Raw genomic sequence first — 20,038 nt, forward strand, 5'->3', positions numbered from 1 at the left:
CATCCCCCTTCACCTCCTCACCTGCACCTCCCCTCACCCCCTGCACCTCCGATCACCCCCTGCACCTGCGAGCACGGCGGCAGAGCAGTGTGGTAGGAGGAGGGATGGGCACAGGTTGTGTTGCCCCGCAGTGCCGGGGATCAGGGCAGGGAGGATGGCACATACGACGAGGAGGCCCATGTGAGTGTGACGGCCCCCCCCCGGGGAAGAACACCATGATGCCGGTGGGGGGGGGGTGGGGGTAGGAATAGAGGGGGTAATTGGGGGGAGGGGTGGGGGAAGGTTGAGACGCGGCCGCACCGGGCCCGCCGTATGCGTGGGAAGCGGCGCGCTCAAACCCCCCCGCTTCCCACTTTACCCGAGCAGGAGCCAGGAGTCACTGGCGCCATCGCGCATGCGCGGCACGGCAGTAGGTGGGGAACGGCGGCCGTTATGAGCGGCGCCGGCGGCTATCGCCGCCGCATGTCAGCGGCTGTGTGGGGGGTGCGGTGGCCATTAGGAGCGGCGCCGGTGGCTATCGCCGCCGCCGCCGCATCTGATTTGTGGAGCGGGTGTGATGTCAGTGTTGGGGTCGGGCTGAGCCAGAACACAGCCCGGCCTCAACTGCCAGCACTGACGTCACATCCGTTTCATTTCTGTCTCCACAATCCATTTTTGCCCCATCACGAATGAGGTGCCACTAAAGAAGTTTCACTTCAAAAGTGTGGACATTTGCCAAAGCCTATTTTGTCATTTTTAATTTTCCAAAGTCCAATTTTACCAGCGTTATCGAATTTTCCAACAATATCAAAGCAGTGTTGCAAATCGCATGGTAAAAAAATGTACGCCCCAAGTAAGATTGTTATCTGGTGACTTGTGCCAAAGTTTAGAGTATTTTTAACTTTCACACATTGCACAAAAAAAAAGTTGCACAAATTGCAATTTTGCATTTGCTTGTGAATGTGTTTCACCAATCTGTAGTTATACTTGGCATTACTATAAGGTGCAGTGTGCATGGCTCCATCCATGGAAACTTTCATTTGTCAACATGACATAGCCCGTATCAATCTTTCTCACCCCCCTTTTCTGACAGTTTCCGGTTTGCTGTCCTTTTTCTATCACCGGTACTTTCTTTTTTTTTCTCTCCCCTCTAAATCATCCGATGCTTTTTTTTCCCCTCGCTCACATTATTAAAAATGCAGAAGCATTTCCCCCAATGAGCCTTAAAACAAAAAACGCTGATTGAGTTGGGAAAAGAAATGTAGAAGGAAACAAATCAATTAAAACGCATTCAGAAACCCATGATTGGTAAATGTTCCAAAATCACGTCCATTCATCAGCAAAGACACAGAGACTCAATTAAAATTGTACAGGAGCCAGAAGTACAATTTATGGGGTGCTTATGTTCCCTAATACAGTATACAGTAAGTGAGTGTAAAGCCTTAAAAGGCACTGTTCATATTATTGCACAGCTATCACATTCCCGATTTATATTAATCCTTTCTTCCTACTGTATATAGGTTCTTTTTCTTGTCTCATGCACTTCATATTGGAAATAGTTGAGGTGCACAATGTGCATAACTGCAACAGAGCCAATACTATACCACAGTACCCCTTACCTGCATTGAAATTGCCAACCGTTATGTGTACTTGCAACACTTTGGCACAGATCCACAAAAGGGTGCTGAGCTTTAGCATGCCTTTACTCCTATTCATTTGAATGGGAGTAAAGGTGTGCTGAAGCTCAGCACCCTTTTGTGGATTTGGCCCTTGACTTTAACCAGAAGCTTGAGACTCTGAAACATTATACAGACTAGATATTCTGCCTGATATACAGTAACTTAAGTGAAAGGATTTGCAAAATCTCTTACTGTAAGATGTGGAACTCCCAAGTAAAACAAGTGCACCCTACCAACCCTGGGTGCCATTTGGTATTCTGTAGTTCAATTGGGTTCCAATTTGTCACTCCCATAAAGCAGCAATCCAATCGCTTTTTTTTTTTTTTTAAACACAGGATTGAAGCAGAGGGCCTCCGGATCTGAACCCCAATAATTTAAGCTCCGGGGACCCCCTGCTTCCACAGATACCTACCTCCGTAGGGGGTGCCGGTATCTATTGCAAGTTTAAAGCTTCTGGGCCATGTTTAAAGTCACGTGGACCAATAGGAAGCTGCACCGGATGATGTCACAGCTTCCTGTTGGCCACAGGAGTTTTCAAAAGTGGACAATCTCTGAACCACAGCTAGTGAGCAGCAGCGGCTACCGGCACACCCTACGGAGGTAAGTATCTCTGGAAGCAGGAGGCCCCGGAGCTGAAATTAAAAGGGGTTCAGCTCCAGAGACCGCCAACTTCAATCCAATGGGGAAAAAAAGGGGTAGGATGAACAGATGTACCGGTTTAGCTGGGACAGTGCCGATTCTTGGGGCTCTGTCCCGTCTTTTTTGGGTGTTGTCCCAGTTTTGTATCCCCCTGGCGAGCAGCGACTGCGCATGCGCGAAGAGCGCTTCCTAACCACTCATGCACGATCGGCACTTGCCGGCTGCTCGTGCGCATGCGCGATCGGCAAGCTCCAATCGCACATGAACGACACGCAAACTCCGTTGGCGCATGTGCAGTCAGCAAGTGCTGATCGCGCATGCGCACAAGCAACCGGCAAGCGATCTTTGCGCATGTGCGATTGGCAGGCACTCTTCGCGCATGCGCAGTTGGCGCTCGCCGACTGCGCATGCGTGACATTCGTCCCGGTTTATGCCGGGACAAATATGGTCACCCTAAAAAGGGTGGAAAAACAGCCAGCTTGGATTGCCGCTTTAAAATAAAATAAAAAACAAGGGTTAGAGTATGGCAAGCGATCTTTGCGCATGCGCATTCGACAGGCACTCTTCGCGCATGCGCAGCTGGCGCTTGCTGACTGCGCATGCGTGACATTCATCCCGGTTTATGCTGGAAAAACAGCCAGCTGGGATTGCCGCTTTAAAATAAAATAAAAACCAAGGGTTAAAGTATAGTGCCCCCCCCCCTTTTTCAACAAAGCTTATGCTTGAAAAAGACTACCACCTAACCCAGCTCTCTGATCTACAGGTACAATACTAGTGATCATAAAAGGTGTGGGACCATTTACCGAGCACACTTCACAAAGGTGTAATGTGAAATTTTCCATAAGGCCAGCATATTCCCCAAAGGACACGACGGATGTGTTCTGCTTGTAACCAGCACAGCTATGCATAGAGCAATTATAAACCATGGCAGGGTTTTCAAATGAATAGCCATGCTATGAATTCTGAAATCGAATACCTAAATATGATATTACAATGTTGCAGAGCTCTTAGGATTTGTATGAAAGCAGCATTTCCTGTTCCATTGAAACCCTTAAAGCAGCAGTGCTCCCAGCTCCAGTGAAGCAATGTAAGGAACGCGTTCCGAGGAGAAGCTCCCCCTACAGGTTTTTTTTTAGCCCTCACGGTATGTATTTTGGGATGCAGGGGGTCCCCGGAACTGAAATGTATGTGGTTCAGCTCCACAGACACCCGGCATTCCACCCATATACAAAAAACAGGGCAGAGGGGGGGCAGGCCATTGACAGTTGTTGTTTTTCTTTTTAAATGTTTAGAAATGTCTTTATTACATGTAACGGATTTTCTGACCTGGCCTGACCCACCCAATCTCACATTGGCCCCTGTGGTCTAACCAGTCCCCATTACATGGTTGTGTCTGGTGGTGCACCTGTTGGCAACAGGACTCCTGAGTCTCCCGCATGATGGTGTTTGGGGATTGTCAATCCAGACAGGCAGCTGAGGTAGTGTGTGCGAGTCCTACCTATATCCAGTGCAGCGCCTCCACCTCATCAGGATCCCTGTGTCTGCATGGGGATGGTTCTGATGAGGAACTCCTCTGTGGTGCCTTCCTCTGCAGAGTAATTCCAGACTCATACATGAGGGTATCTTTTATCAAGGACATTTTTATTGGCATGGTGGTATGGGCCAGCTGCCCCTCACAGCTAGCAGCTTAGCTGCTCATTCCTCTGCTGCACTCCATTAGGAAGGTTCCTTCTCCTCTAATAGAGTTTCTGTCCACCTCTCCTCTCAAAGAGATTCACCAGCTTCTCTGTCTCTCTGCTCAGAGCTGCACAGACTCACAGCTCTTGCATCAGACCACTGCAACACTGTTGCAGACCTCCACGTGCCTCTTACTGAACAGAGGCAGCACACCAACTCAACTGAACTCCTAACTTTAGGCAGTTCTGTGTCTTATATCACCTCCAGAAACAGACACTTCCTTTGGGACATATGACACCTCACCAGGGTTTGAGGGCAAACCTCCATGATCGTTACTGGCAACCCTGCCTATTTACCAGGATTACTGCCAGCATGAAAGAGATATGTACACCAATTTTACACATGGCTACATACACGTGAACATAATAAGTAGTATCACATCACTATTATAGAAAAATGGCGGGGAAAAAATAAAACTAAATATATGGCCAATACAGATTCCAAATGTAGGATAAATGCCACAGTAGCATTCCTTCTTTTATAGAGAATCAACAAACTTTATATCTTGGCAGAACATTAGTTCACTCATTTTTCTTATTTTTAACCAGATTGTCTAGAACAGCTCAATAGGAAGTTTTCTACTCCACCACCTCTCCATTTAGGGAAAGACAAAGAATGAACAAATTAAGTTGGGGGGAGGAAGAGAGGGGAGGGGAAAGAGGGGGAGGGGAAAGAGGGGGAGGGGAAAGAGGGGGAAGGAAAAGAGGGTGGAGGAAGAGAGGGGGGAGGGAAAAGAGGGTGGAGGAAGGGAGGGGAAGAGGGGGGATGGCAGAGTCCAATCACAAACCTTCCCGTTTCTAGCAAACCCAACCTCCATCTCGATCCCTATAACAGATTCAGTTTTTGCCAGGTTACCTTCAGTATTGCATCTGATACCCATTCAGAGTATTTAAACGGAGCCATGACTTCTTTAAAGACCGCTGCAGGTAAATTGTTCAAATATGGCCTCCATTTTGGTATAAATTTCCCGGCTCTATTAGAGATATTGGAAAGCCTCAAACTTTTCAGTTATCATAATGGGAAATAGAAAAGATTCTAATTGATTAGTACTTGGTGAATATAGTTTTCGCCAATTCACCAATATCAATTTGCGAGCAGCCAACGTGATCATCCCCGCCAGTCTGGGGAGGGCATCTGTCAGGGTCCTCCAGTCCTCCACACACCCAAACAGCAATGCCCTATAGTCCAAAGGTAGCCTCGAATGAAGCAACCTATTCAAATAATGTAAAGTTTTGTTCCGGAACCACCTGATCTTTCCACAGTATCACAAACAGAGGGCAATTGTGGTGTCTGTGCACCCGCGCTTCATACAGACTGCCTCAGTTCCAGTTTGAAATGTATTTAGTTGTCTTGGGACCAGGAAGGCACGATTTATCAATTTAAATTGTAATGCATGTAAATTAGCATCTAGTGGACCTCCCTGTATCCCAGGAGTAGGGTCTCTAAATCAGGATGATCAAGGAAATCGACTTGACATCTAAATAGGGTAATCCAATGTAATGCGGTACCAATGTCCATTAAAGGGGTATATTTAAGCCGTGAGGTAAAGCCCAGCTGCAAAGAAGCCGTGTTGACTGTTGCTTTATGGGGTTAGCTCTTGGCGAGCCCCAAACTTAAATACCTTTTCAGTGTTTGTCTGTAAACATGGCAACAAAACCCTTGGGGTGGTTTCACTTCCTACAGCTCTTCCCCCTTGTGTGTGATATCACAAAGTACCTTTTCTTTTTCATTCCGGGTTTTGGTTTGTTTAAAAGAAAGATGCAAGCATTTATCAGGGTGACGGTTGAGGGTCAAGCAATTTCAATTGCTCATTGAAAAAGAAAACACCGTCATTTGCAGAGAAACTCAATTTGAAAATTCATATATGAATATAAATGTTTTAAAGGAAGCCAAGAGCTTGGCAAATTATTTACACAAAGTGAGATTGCTCCTTTAAAAAGGTATGTTCTTCACTGTATACTCATAGTTGATATCTCTGCATAAACTCACTGCTACATACAATATGACCCATAACCCCGACTCACATGGGCAGATATATCGACTCAAAGAAAGTTTTGTTTTCTCACATGCTTATTCTGCAGGTTTATTCATATTTGACACAAATTGTCCGTCAGAGATTTTTATGTCATATCAGGCTTGGTAATGAGTTTGATCCAAGTAAAAAGTCCAATAAATAAGCGCATGAATGCTAAATTTGACCCATACCATTATCACGTGTGTCGCTTCATAATCCTTCTATTTATACTCCCCAAATCACATGTTTGGTTAACGTAGACAAAATTTCGAGCAAAATACCTCGATAGACCGGTGGTAGAAGACGTAGATGTATCCATTTTTCTACCAATCATACTGGAAACATGCACCCCCCCGTTTGTTCAAGTCTACCACAGTATTTGTATAGGGGATGGACCCAGGGAGAAGCTGGCAAATTGTGCATTGTATGTATTTCTTTATTTATATAGCACCATCCATGTACATAGAACTTTACAGCAGTAACATATGAGACATAATAGGAATAAGCGATCCATACATAAAAGTAGACATTAGGAAAAGGAGTCGCTGCCCTGAAGAGCTTACAATCTAAGTGGTAAGTAGGGAGAACTTATAGTGACAGTAGGGGGGGGTTCTGGTAACTGCGTCTGCAGGGGGTCATGGTAAATGCATATGAGATGCACAGTAAAGCATCAGCAATCGAAGTTACCGAAATGCTTCATTAAAGAGTTGTGTTTTAAGATGGGCCTTAAAGGTGGAGAGAGGGGGATTACAGTGGGCATTGGGGTTTGAGGAGATGGAAGGGAATGGGGTTAAGAGGGCAAGTGGTGGTGGGAGAAGAGGCAATCAGCAGCAACACATCCTTTGTGACAGCATAAAAAGAGTCAAGGAAGGCTGGAGGAGAGTTAGGAATGTGAGGAGGATACAGCGGGGATGTCTTGACACATGGAATCCACCACTGTCTTAAAATAGTCAGCAAAATCCTCAAGTGAAATGGAGTTACAAAAACAGGTAACAGACAGTGGGCAGAGTAGAGAGTCAAAGACAGAAGAGGTGGCGTGGGTTACACTTGTGAGTGTTGATTAGTGAAGGAAAGTACATTTGTTTAGCCTGGGAGAGGGCAGGGTTGAAACAGGATAGGATACATTTGCAGTGAAGTATGTTTGTGAGAGTGTGAAATTTCCTCTAGAGGTGTTCAGAGGAGTGAGTGCAGGAACGCACCATACGTGTGTGGCAGTTTAACCAGGTTCTGGGGTTAGAAGGGCAAGGACGGCAGAGAGAAATAGGGGCATGTACAGTAGATCAAGAGAAGAGAATAGGGCAGAGTTGTAGTTCATTGCCAGGCTGTCAGTCTGTAGAGCAGGGGTATGCAAACTGGGGGGGGGGGCGCCCCCTGAGATTCTCTGCGGGCGCGGGGGGGGGGGGGGGGCGCGGGGGTTACAGAGGCCCAGCGGGCTTCTCGAAGGCATTTAAATTAAATGCCGGGGAAGCTGCGAAGGCCTCTATAACTTTTCCTTACCTTGGTTCAGGTGGCTTCTGGTGAGGTGTCGCCATGGCAACGTGGCGTCAAATGACGTCACGGGGGCATGTGACATTGCATTGCCATGGCAATGTGACATCATGACGCCAGAATGCCAGAACGCCAGAGCCAAGGTAAGGAGGGGGGGGAGGGGCGCGAGGAGAGGGGGACAGCCGGCAGGGGGGCGCAAGGGAAAAAGATTGCGCTCCCCTGCTGTAGCGGAGCAGACAGGGAAGGGGGAGGAACGCAAAGTGGAGTCAAGAGCCGGGAGGTTAATGGAACGTAGGTTTCAGCAGAAACGGGGGATAGATGGAGGTGAAGGGGTGAACTGAAAGAGTGTTACTTTCATTTTTGTTTGTTTTTTCAAAGTTGGCCTACGGTGTAATTTCACAACTCACCTAAATTAGGTTGCAGACAAGTTCTTCTATTTCCCCGTGGAGCAGAAAAAAAATAAACGCAGATAGGAAAGTTTTCAAAACTCTGTAAAAGGCTATATTGGAAAGGAGCTGTATATAACTATACTATGGAATCTCTGCTTGATTCATTAATAGAAAACAACACTAAAGTCAGTACTCTTTTTCCAAAATAGGACAAACCCCATAGTTTGCCCAAAACCAAAATGATTGCAGACTTTTTTTCCCGGAAAGATGGTGAGCACACAAAAAGGCACTTTAAGGGCTTAAAAGTCCAAAAACGTAAGCAACTAAAACTTTGAATTTACAAAAAGGCATTATGTGGAATATTTTGCTCCGCCATTTTTACACCATATGATACATAAGTTAAGCACTTCATACAGAATAAGAGCACACATTCTGATCATACAATGGATCTTATTACAAGCGTCTCCAGATTGTTATTTTAAGGAAATGCCAAGTGTATCTATCTGTACATCTATGCAGACAGAATGTATACATTTAGAGACGTGAATTTTAACATATCTGAATAAACACGTAAGTACGCAAATATATTGTGTAAGGAAATTATATAAGCAACTGATACAAATGCCTTATGGGTAACCTGACATCTTCTTTTATGCCTCACAGAGGGGGTGGTGCTCAATCTGTCCAACCTAAAGCTAATTTGGGATGATCAACCTGAGAGAATGATTGAAGGGAATCCAATGCCTGGCTGTGACCTTCCCCCGGGAGGTTGATAGAAGTATTTCAACTCCATACCTTCCCACCTCAAAGATAGAAGGTTGACCTCTCTCTATTCCCTTCTTGAGGCCTGTCCTTGATTGTCTCAGAAACCTACTGTGAGCTACACATGGGCTTTGTCTGTGTGTTTCCCACTGAAGACTGTGTTACTGCCTATATGTCATTAGAGCAGTGCCCTCCGTTTACTTCTACATCAGTCTGATCCTGCAGAGCCACCCCATAAGTGCATTTACCCAGCAAGTGTGTACTGCAATAGAGCAGAAAATCATTCAACTCTTTCAACGCTACACCATCCCCCTTCCCTCACCCCCTCCCAACCCTTTCATGGCCAATACTGGTTCCTTCTTAACCAGCAGCAACAACAAAAAAGACAAATCACCATGTCCTTCTATTTGATGTATTCATGCATGGATCTGTATCACTGAAACTCATATTTCACTTCAGCTCAGGGGCTTTTCTCCTATTTCCTGCAGTCACTGGTTATTTGGCAGAGCTTTAACACGCACGCACACACACACACACACAAGAAGGTATCTCTCCATCCCTGCAGCATTTGGTTTCCCCTCTGCCCCTTGAGAATGACAGAGCCTCTCTGTAAGGGAAACCTCATAGCCAGGCTAAAGGGTAGTGTTCTAGTGAGGTGCTGATGTGCTGATGATTGTAAATTATATGAGATGTCAACAGAGCTGGGGGCTCAGGCGAAGGCGTCATACAGTATGTCAAAAAGAGCTCTTTATCATATCTGATTATTACATCAGGAGAGTCCGATATAATGCAGGTCCTTACTGCAGCGAGACTGCTATATAGTGTAGCGCCCCAGAGCAGAAATACTGCTGTATAATGCAGCTCCCTAGAGCAGAAAGCCATATATAATGCAGGTCTGTACAGTAAAAAAACTACTAAATAATTAATGGATTTATAGAAGAAATAACCCTATATACTCCTGGAACATAAAGCAGAGATGGTCCTCGCAGAAAATAAAAGCCAGATGTAAAACTACCTTGTGTCATAGATAATATCAAAAGAGAATACGCTTCCATATAGTAAAAACATTTATATAAGAAAGGTCCACCTATTGTTTAATGCTTTACACAGCACATATACTTTTAGAATAAATACCCGTTTCAAATACCATTTTTGGCAGAAAAAGATGACAATTATTTATACAGTAACCACAGCAAGATCAATGCAATCCATACATATCGCATGCATGTCAGGATGATTGTGAAAGCAGATATGCACTAGGAAACATCTCTATAAAAAGAGGTTCCACATCAACACAACAATCCAACACAATTACATTAAAAGGCATTACAGAACACAACCTTTACATGACAGGCAGACCATCACGCTAGAGCGAGAACATCACAGCCTTCACAGGAGCTGTGACTGGGAGAAATCATGTTAGAAGTAGATGCTTTATTTCCCATAGAATTGCAAATAAGCACAATCCTTAAAGCTAGCCGTAGTAAGCGCCTTATACTCAAACACACAAGACCTATGACATTATGAACCATACATCATATTCAGCAGAGACAACCTGCTAGCAGCACCTCTCTAAAAAAGCTAAGGCATTCGCTGATTTTTTCCTCTCGCTATCAGCTATTACAATGTAAAAAAAACACACACACACACAAGGCGACCCTCTCAGGAATCATCTACCTGAGGTTTCCCACAATTGCCTCATCCATCAGCAAACCGGACTCCAACACCGGAATTATTTCTTAGCCGCTCTTCCCCCTACAGAAAATACTTACCCCCCATCTTCTCCTTTTTTTTTTTTTTCTGGTGCCTTTTCTCCAGCTGCTGATGTTTCCTACATCCATTTCCCATCAATAAAAGGGAAGAACGTGCAAACCTTCAAATATAAATCACAAACTACACCTGAAGGGAGACAAAACAAGCCTGGAAATAGCAGACAAATAAGGCCCACCTGTCTGTCCTTTGCCAAGGGTTTTCTCCAGCCTGTATGGTCCAACGTACTGGGCATGTTGCTGTTGCTGTTGCTGCTGGTACGGGTGAATTCCACCTGCCTCCTTGCCACTGGACATGGTGCTTGCCTTTGTTTTTCCCCTTTAAAGGCCTGTCCTTTCCTCCCAGGCTAGAACAATAGAAAAGGAGGAGAGAGATAGACAGTGCAGTGATTGTCTTCCCTTGTTCTCCTAGTCTCTGGTCTTGTAGGTTCCCCCTTTGGTTTCTTCTTCTTTTTTTTTCTTTTTTTTTTATTCCTTGTCAAAATCTTTTTTTTTTTTTTTTTTTTTTTTACTATAGGCTTGATTATTATTTTTTGTTAATGGGGGGGTGCAAGGGGGAAGTTGATCTGTGCTCCTCTTTGCTGATGCATCCAAGGGGGAGGGGGGTGTGGGGGAGAGAGAGAGAGAGGAAGGGGGAGGGTGGAGGGGATGCTACACTCCTGGTACCAGCATCATCAGGAGGGATGCAGCCCTGGATTCTGCTAGATGCAGATGAGCTCTTGATGCTATTGCTGCTGTTTCTGCTGATGTGTGCTGCCCCCTTCCTCACAGGCTTTTCTCCAGTAATCTCTCTCTCTCTCTCTCTCTCTTTGCTACCTCCTCTGCAATCTGCAGGCTTCTCTCTCCTTACATCAGCATCCGGGGATTCGGTGACAGCTACAATTAGTTTAACCCTTTCCCGAACAGTTTCTCCTGTGCTTAACACCTCACCTCCACCCACATGCACACCCTCGCTCGCTGCAGCCTGCTGGGGAGCCACCAGCTGTAGTCACACACAGCCAGCACAGTGAAAGGGGAATTGCAGTTGGGGGGGGGGGGGGGTTGAGGGGAGGGGCAAGGACCTCTCAAATTAGTTTAGGTTATTAGCCATTCACAATCTGAAACCAGCTGGGAGCTCTGACTCACTAAACGCAGCGAAGGATGGATAGCGAGTGTGGTACAGACACAGGAGGAAATAAAAGAGAGGAAGGACACGGGATATAGGGAGAGAGAGGGAAGGAGGGAGAAATAATGTACATAAAGCATATATGTAGCCAGAGGTAACATAAAGGCTGAGCGGGTACGTGTACGGTTGTATTGTATGTCTTTATTTATATAGTGCCAAAAGTGTACTCGGCGCTTCACAAAGAATACAGTACAGGGAATTATAATAATACAATAAGTGCAGCAAAATCAGACAATAGGAAAGGAAATCCCTGCCCCGAAGAGCTTACAATCTAAGATGTTTGATGGGAAACGTACAGAGACAGCAGGTGAGGGAATAAGCGCGGTTCAACAAAGACCTTTGATTACAGGGGAAGAGCCCTGAACATATTCCCTAACCACTGTACCACATCACCTTTGATTTCTGTGAATGTGACTGATGACATTAATTACTTTGTTTAGCCTGAGGGAACCAACCGAACATACCAACGTTTGAAAAGGAGCTGTCCTAATACTGAAGCACTGCAAGCAAACCCATGCGGTTATCAACTATTCCAGTAAACTGTTCGTATAAATGGCGCTGAAGGACTTAACTTACCATCCAGTCTATGCATTTGTACACTGTATGGATAATATTGTACATACAGTACCTATTAACTCTAGGGTGTTACCCTTATTGATTCTGACCTCTTACCTTTATGCACATGTCAATTATTACCCTTTAACAAATAATTATAAAAATGCTAAATTGTCAATATTTTGTGGCTGGGGGCAAAAAAGCAAGATTTTGTTTTATATAAAGAAGAAACCTTTGAACTTTTCTGGTTTTTAGATATTCCAATTGGTAACAGAGGAAGAAAGGGGTCAGATAAGGGATGTATTTATAATCCGATCAGGGCATGTTTCACAAGGGCTGTAGGTCAATCTGAAGCTTAATGCCCACACCGAAAATCATTTACGTTTCATTTTTGGGGAACAAACTTGAAAGCTTAAATATGAACGGTGCGGCCCAAACCAAACTTGCAATCGAACTCTTTAGAAGTTTGTGGCAGAAGGTTTTATTTCAGTATATTCATTCAAAAACAACAACAACTCAATATTCAGTGTATAATATTTCTCTTGTCATGAACAATTTCAGTACCTAAAGCAGGAATAGGCTAATGGCAGCCAGACAACTGAAATAACCTAAAGTCATTACATTATAGCTGGGAGTGGAGCGATGTTAAAAATCCTCAGTGCAGTTGAGATCCTTACATCCGTATCTGTACATACAGTAATAACAATACAAACTATTCAGGGGCAAAAAAACATACTGAGACAAAAAGTCTACCATCACCAGCCTACCCTTTTAGAATATTTACCAAGTATTCGGTCATTAAGATTTTGAGGGTACAAATATGTACACATACTAATTTATTATTATCATCATCATTTATTTATAACACGCCAACAAATTCCATAGCGCAGTACAATAGGGTTGGTGGACGAAAACAATAAAATTAACATCAATATCAATTGCTACAGTAGGTAAGGAGTGTCCTGCCCCAAGGAGCTTACGATCTATAAAGAAGGGTAAGTAGACACATAGGGTACATTTGGTGGGAAGGTTGGTGTGTTTCGGATAGCTGCTCGTTATTTGAGTTGGTGTTTGGGAATAAGTGGGGTTGTGCGGAGGTACAGCCATGAGAGCAGGATATATAACAGAGCCACTGTAACATCAGCAAATGTTGGAACGATTATGGAGTTGGTTCTGAAATTGGAATCTCTAAGTTGCTTCTCAGTTATTTGTTTCCACTGTCCCTCCCACTCCACTTTGATGTCTTCTTCACCATGATGTATAACAAGAGTATATAACAACAACAACAAAAAAGAGAGGACCCAAAGAAAAGTGCGACGGGACAAAACCAAACAGTGGAGTACATAAAAGAGGTGGGATCTATGGAAGATGGACATACTCCCTACATTCTGATAACCCCGAGCAAAATTCAAGTTGTTACTTGATATCGCCATTTGACCTCAGTGATACTAAAAGGGCAACTGAGTTATGAATGTAAGAACAGTAAAGAAAGATGGTAATCAACAGTATGAAAAACTTCAGAAAGAATACCAAGAGAAAGAGGGGAGGTTTGGGGATTTAGCTACAGTTTTCCAGTGCTTTGAGCAATATGAAAGTGTAAGAAATGTGGTAAAATAGTAATGAAATAGAAGGAGAATAAAATGCCCGTGCACATCCAAGTTAGTTTAAATAAACTAATCTGTTTGTTCGGTTAAAACATAACTGATCATATTATTTACAGGGCTACACAAAATACACACAGCTCAGAGTACTCGTACGTTAAGAAGTCAATATGATTCTAAAAAAAACGGTTTGTTTAAAAAGAAAAGAAAAAAGCGATATGAAAGATACAACTGGGAAGCATGCATGTGTGTACCATAAATATGTGCACAACATCAACAGTACAATTAGCGCCACATTATATATTCCAATCAGAATATAAGATTTGTGTTGCTTTATAACTCTTTAGTTTGTAATTGAGCCTGCAGAGAATTGCATGTCAATGAGGACTGCTGAGATTACACCTGCTATTTCTAGGAAATCACTTTATACCTATTCGCCTCAGGAATCAAACAATATTATTAGGGGCAAACCAATATCGGTATGGCCCAGCTGCCCAGTGTCATCCATCTCATATATTGCTTCCTGCACACCTTATCAAATATCAAACACCGAGGGTACATAGGGGGTTATTCATTAAACTGCGCTAGGGCTTACAGGATCACTATTGCACCCAAACTCCCATTGAAGAGATTCCGGGGGACGGTGCCCCAATCTAAACTATGGCAGATAAATGACTCCCAAAGAGTGCAGGAAATCCTAACCTACCTCTGTGTTGCTTCTTCCCGTCCTATTAACTCGGTGTGTTTAACCTCCTCATTACCAGTAGTGCTTTCAACTGAAATGTTAATATCCTCTTCATAAAACGTCCCAGATGCAGCACAGTACTGCACTCGTGGGGGGATTCATGGCGCTCAGATACCGGATATCGGAGCTCGAATGCTGTTGACTAGAATGGTAGTTAACACTGATCGAACTATAGTACCTATAAGTAACCAAACTTGTGAGGTACTTCATAGTTATTATGTCAATATAGGGGAAGAATATAGCAAAATACCCCAGAAAAGGGGATATTCACAAAATACAAAATAACAAACTTCTGACGTGGATCCATATTGGCAATTTTGCCTTAAATTGTGAAAGTAACAAGTTAAACTCTTTCATTTAATCTGGAATAACAATTTACTGCTGTTGATTTCTCCAAACTACCTTCTTATCCATTTATTTTACTCCCTCCTCTTACTCTACACAAATATCTCCATTACAGGCATACATATTTCTTCCTTTGGTTATTTTTTGATCTCCTATTATACTACATGATGTATACTTACTGTATAAATATTAACGGATATGTTCAATATTTTTCTATTTAACCTTTAACTATGCGTATCATGCATTCTCTCAAACCACATAAAACGTTACTCACAAATAAAATAAATAGGGAGAGTATTGCACTTTGAGAGCACTGCACATTGGACGTCGGAATCATTGCATCTTTTACAAGCAAATAAACGCATCTCATCCATTCTACACTCATTCATATTTATGTGGAAAGGAAAAGTCGTTTATATTCCCGCAGAATAGGGTGTGTGATGAAAAAACACCCACTACTATTCCTGATCATAATATTTTTTTTCCTTGTATAGTGCTATGTACACAGCACTGTATGTAGAATTTTTCAGGCACAAATCCCTGCCCCATAGAGCTTACAATCTATTGTTTGATGCCTGAGACACATGGAGATAAAGTGACTTGCCCAAGGTCACAAGGAGCAGATGCAAGGATTTGAACCAGGCGTCAAACACAGTGTCATTTTCAGTCAGTATGTATTTACTCACTGAGTAGCTCCTTCCTAGAACGCCTATTATTAAAAATGTTGCATATTAAGATCTATGTCATATGATAAGATGTAACCACTTTGGTCCTGACTCCTGGAGAATAGATTTGTAGCAAACGCATGTAGCAGTGGAGAAGCCAATGACTTGGATCAATGCCCATATTCTCTAAGCGGTGCTATATTATTCCACAAGACCCCTTCTGAGGTCTAGGAAGTACTATTGTGGGCCAAAGTGCCTCGATTTACAATTCCATAAAGCATGAAGAAAAAAGGAATACATAACTAGCACTAAGGGTAGGAGTTACATGGAAGAAATAAATTAAGTGATTTGTCACTAAAACAGTAGTGGATGCACGGAGCAGCTACCTCATCTCAGTACATGTCAAGGGGAGTGTAACAGGGGATTTATCCCTGTTCAGGAAATGTGCCTCTAATCCAGCAGTGTGGTGGTTAACTGCTGGTAGTCAATTAACCAACACCACCTGGCTGATTAGGTTTGTTAGAAAAGCCTGCCTTTGAGACAGGAAGTGAGATTTCCTGAGTCTCACAAATTGTGGGACTGACCATAGAAACAGATGTCTTGAGCCTGCACGCTACCTGCAAGACACAGGGGAAAGCACCTCTAAACCTGAATGCTGATATAGCCTGAGGAAAAGGCAGTAACCCAGGAACAGAGAAGACTTCCCCTCCAACTACAATAAATAGATAAGACTTTCCTTTATAAGACTTTTTGTATATCTGCACATATCAAGATATATGTTTGGGGCTGGGGGACATGCTAATCTAAAGGGAGTTGTGGACTGCATTGGTTTCACTAGAAATACTCCCAAGTGAAACAGAAGCTTTGTTTGACCCCTTATTTTGCATACGTTTGGATGATTTTCTTGTGTTAAAGAAACAGGCACAATAAAAGCCTTATTTAATTTCACCTTAAAAAGTCTCCATTGCATACCTCTGCACACGTCCTCTTACATATGGTGTCAGAAGTGGGATTGAGGTGGCCCTTGAAGTTAAAAGGGGCCCCGGAGATTGCCTGTGAAATCTTTTGTGCTTTTTGCCTACAAACAGCCTGAGCAACATAAACAAAAAATCTCATGCAGCAGAGACCAGAATTAAAGGGATACACATCCAGGCAGGAAATCTAAACTGCACTGAAAGCCACAAAACCACAGACAGACTCTTTTCCCCAATCCCAAGAGGAGAGAGAGACTGCTGAAGCAGGTAAACCTTACTTGCCGATCACAATAAAGTGTAATATGGTCATTGAAATAGGGGTTATACCTTCCAGCCGTAGTCAGGGTTCAAGAAGTAAATTAGCCCTTAAAAGGGATAGGCGTTTGCTGTTTTCAAATGTTTCGCTGAAGCAGTGAATACAGATGGTGACCCACGAGCGGTACTGATTCTGCAAGTAAAGGCTGCCACACCGCATAGGACTACCAGCTGTGAATGGAGTATATGCAGAAAAGTGTGAAAATTGATGCAAGACTGTGCGGAAGCAGGGGAATTTTCAGTACACAAGTGCTGAGGGTAAAATTGCCCTACCGGGGAAAAAGGAATTGCTGAGCTGTGTAAAAGGTATCCCAAAGCCAATTGCTGAGTGTTGAGTCGCCCTGCCGGGAGTGAAAGAAATATTCCACTGCAAAGAATATATTTTTTTTTTCTGCAAGTAAAGTCTGTCTATGTATCTTGGGTGTAAAACAAGCACACAAAGTGTGAAGAGTGAATGCCATAATACCCAAAGTTGAGACTGAAAATTACTGAACTCAATCAGAAAACCACATTATTTGGCTGAAGCGGAGGGATTTCACCTAGCAAGTAAATGGTGTAAAGCAAACAGAAGTTTTTACCTAGCAACTGCACATCCAGTATACCTAATGAGAGAGGATGCGTGCACAGAACTGCTGATATTGTAAAACTTACTCAAGGAAAGAAAAAGAAAAGTCTACAGAGATGCCTGTGAGAACTACGACCTCTACAAGCAAAATATGCCCACCTGTAGGACTACCACAATAGGGGGTTCTAGCAAATACAGTGGCAACAGCTGCAATAGCGCCTCCTGAGGTCAGGAAGAAAATTACACCTGATAGCCCTAAAATGGAGGACAAGATGCAGCGTTCCTGTAATGAACCCTACCCCACGGAAGAATGGGAGAGTCCTTCTCTACCTTAAAGCCGCAATACTATACCCCCCCCCTTTTTTTCTTCTTATTTTTATATGTAAAGCATGTGACAATATATAATTTTACATTCTTACCTAAACTGGCAATCCTTGGTGCTCCTGTTATAAATCTGTAAAAATCCTGATTATGTGCCTAATGAAATGGCCGCCTACTAACGTTGTGCTGCAGTCTGTGAAATGCTGCATCTGATATGTAAAATTATATTACTAAGTGTAACACATTATCGTTACAGCTTTCAGAGTAATAGACAATCTGTTGTTTGGAACATATCAACAGATCTGTTTGTGATACTTTGTTGCCAAAGAGCAGAGCTAAAAAAAAGGTGTGTGTCACAGCCTGTTTCAAAATAGGAAATAGTTATGACTTTCTAAATGGTTGTTTTATCAACTTAAGGATGATAAGTACATTAAAAAAAAAACATTAAAAATGACATTAGGAGTTTAAAAAAAAAATACAGCCAGTATTATCTAATACTATAGAACTGATTTTTTTTTTAAATAGGATGTCACATTTTGCTGCTTTAAGGCAACATACTTAATTCCACCCCTCAAAAGAAATGTCCTTCACTTTATCTAGACTGCAGGGTCTCCCAGATACGTCCGGTCATCTAATATTCTTTGATATTTGTACCAGATGTACAGCCAATCAATGCTGTGAATCGGAGCACCCGTCTCCTTATTCATTGGCTCTCTAGCACTGACTTTAACAGTGGTCATAGGCTCCTGCTCACGGTCTAGGACATTTGGTCACGGACGTTTTGCCGCAATCAAATGGCCGCTGGGACATCTCGCAGCCGGCTGTTCACCGCTAAGGTTAAGCCCGTTAACCTTACCCCTTATCATAAAACCTAATACTAATGCTACCCCTAACCTTAACCTCTTACCCCAATTCCCTACCCGATAAAACCTAACCCTTTACCCTAGAATACCCATTCTTATCCCCCTATTCTGACTGCTAACCCCCCTAAGTTAACTTACCGTATTGGTGAAGCGGCCGCCGGCTGAGTGTCCAGCGGTGGAGCGGCCTGCGGCGAAGGGTCCCTGCCGGCGGTGACATGCCCCAACCAAATGTCCGTTTGGCCTAGTCATGCCGAAATAACAGGGACCACTCTTCTGAATCAGGAGGTCTGTTAGCTATAAGACAAGAGTGGTCAATAGAAAGGGTAGTAGTGTGAGATGGAAATGGGATCACCAGATACCGGGTTGTGATTGGAAAGTGCCGAGAAAACGGTAGAAAAGAAAACAGAGCACTACTAAGAGTAAAAAAGAGATCCAGAGGGGGCTCAAACATAAAAATATAAATGTAGTTTTATTGGATCCTACAAGACACCATGCGAGGTGGATAAACACCCAACGCGTTTCTCGCATGTTGCACTTCATCATGGTGTATGTGATTGGAAAGTGTATGATGATAGCTGTAACTTTAATTTTAGGAAAAACATTGATTTATCTTTTTATTATTATTATTTGTGCTATTGTGCATAACTTTGAGATTAACAGTTTGATGTGCAATACTAAAAAAAACTATTTTGTGTAAAAGTATGTTTATTTTCTGTATTTCAATTTCATTATTTGTATTGTAATGTTACATTGTTGTTTAATATAATATTTTTGGACCCCCCCCCCCCCAAAAAAAAACAATTAAAAAAAAGACAAAAAGAAGAGGTAGTAAACATTATTACAGGCTTCAGATCTCTGTTTAGTAATAGACTGTGTTGAATAAATTAATATCAATGGAGAGAGCAAACATGGATTGTCGCTTGAAAACAACTGAGATAAATGACAAACATTTTCGTAGTCACAATGCCACTGTTCAGCACTGCTGCAGAACTGAAAGAATAAACCAGATGCAGCGAGAACATGCAAAATGACGTTTTAGACCACCAGTAATTATTTTGCCTGGGCTTGGTGCCCCCTGGAAGTTTATATTTTACCACTAGAGGTGGCAGAAAGCAATCTATATTTGTTTTATGAAAACTTAGACATTTTGATGTAATCATCTTTGTAAAATTGGCATCAATCCTCTTTGTTGATATTTTTTTTTCCATTTAAACAGTGATGATGACATCAAAAGGCACACGTGGACATGTTTTATTAGATCGGGGAGGGGGGGAAAGAAAGAAAAAATCGTCGTCTTTAGTTGTTTTGACAGAGTATTTTATGTGAAGCAATTTAGTTGACAGCTCAGATCCAAGTTCTCAGTATGGTTTCTTTCGCTATTTGGAGTTTCTAGTTTGCAAAGATGTTTGCTGTTTTTACAACACCGTAAAGAATATCTCAGAACTTACTAAACAGATCATACAAAATG

At 42.8% G+C, this 20,038-nt stretch overlaps 1 protein-coding gene across 4 annotated transcripts in view; it reads right to left on the reverse strand.

The window, feature by feature from the left end:
- BRSK1 (BR serine/threonine kinase 1) overlaps positions 1-11,455 on the reverse strand; it is a 130,102-nt gene extending 118,647 nt beyond the window's left edge. For all 4 annotated transcript variants that reach the window (XM_075605420.1, XM_075605419.1, XM_075605417.1 and 1 more), the window contains exon 1: positions 10,636-11,455. In XM_075605420.1, the coding sequence (XP_075461535.1) occupies positions 10,636-10,753 (118 nt within the window). In that variant the 5' untranslated portion in view covers positions 10,754-11,455. The remainder of the gene's footprint in view (positions 1-10,635) is intronic.
- Positions 11,456-20,038: the final 8,583 nt, after the last annotated feature.

This window comes from Ascaphus truei, chromosome 6 (assembly GCF_040206685.1).
Source record: "Ascaphus truei isolate aAscTru1 chromosome 6, aAscTru1.hap1, whole genome shotgun sequence".
Taxonomy (NCBI): domain Eukaryota; kingdom Metazoa; phylum Chordata; class Amphibia; order Anura; family Ascaphidae; genus Ascaphus; species Ascaphus truei.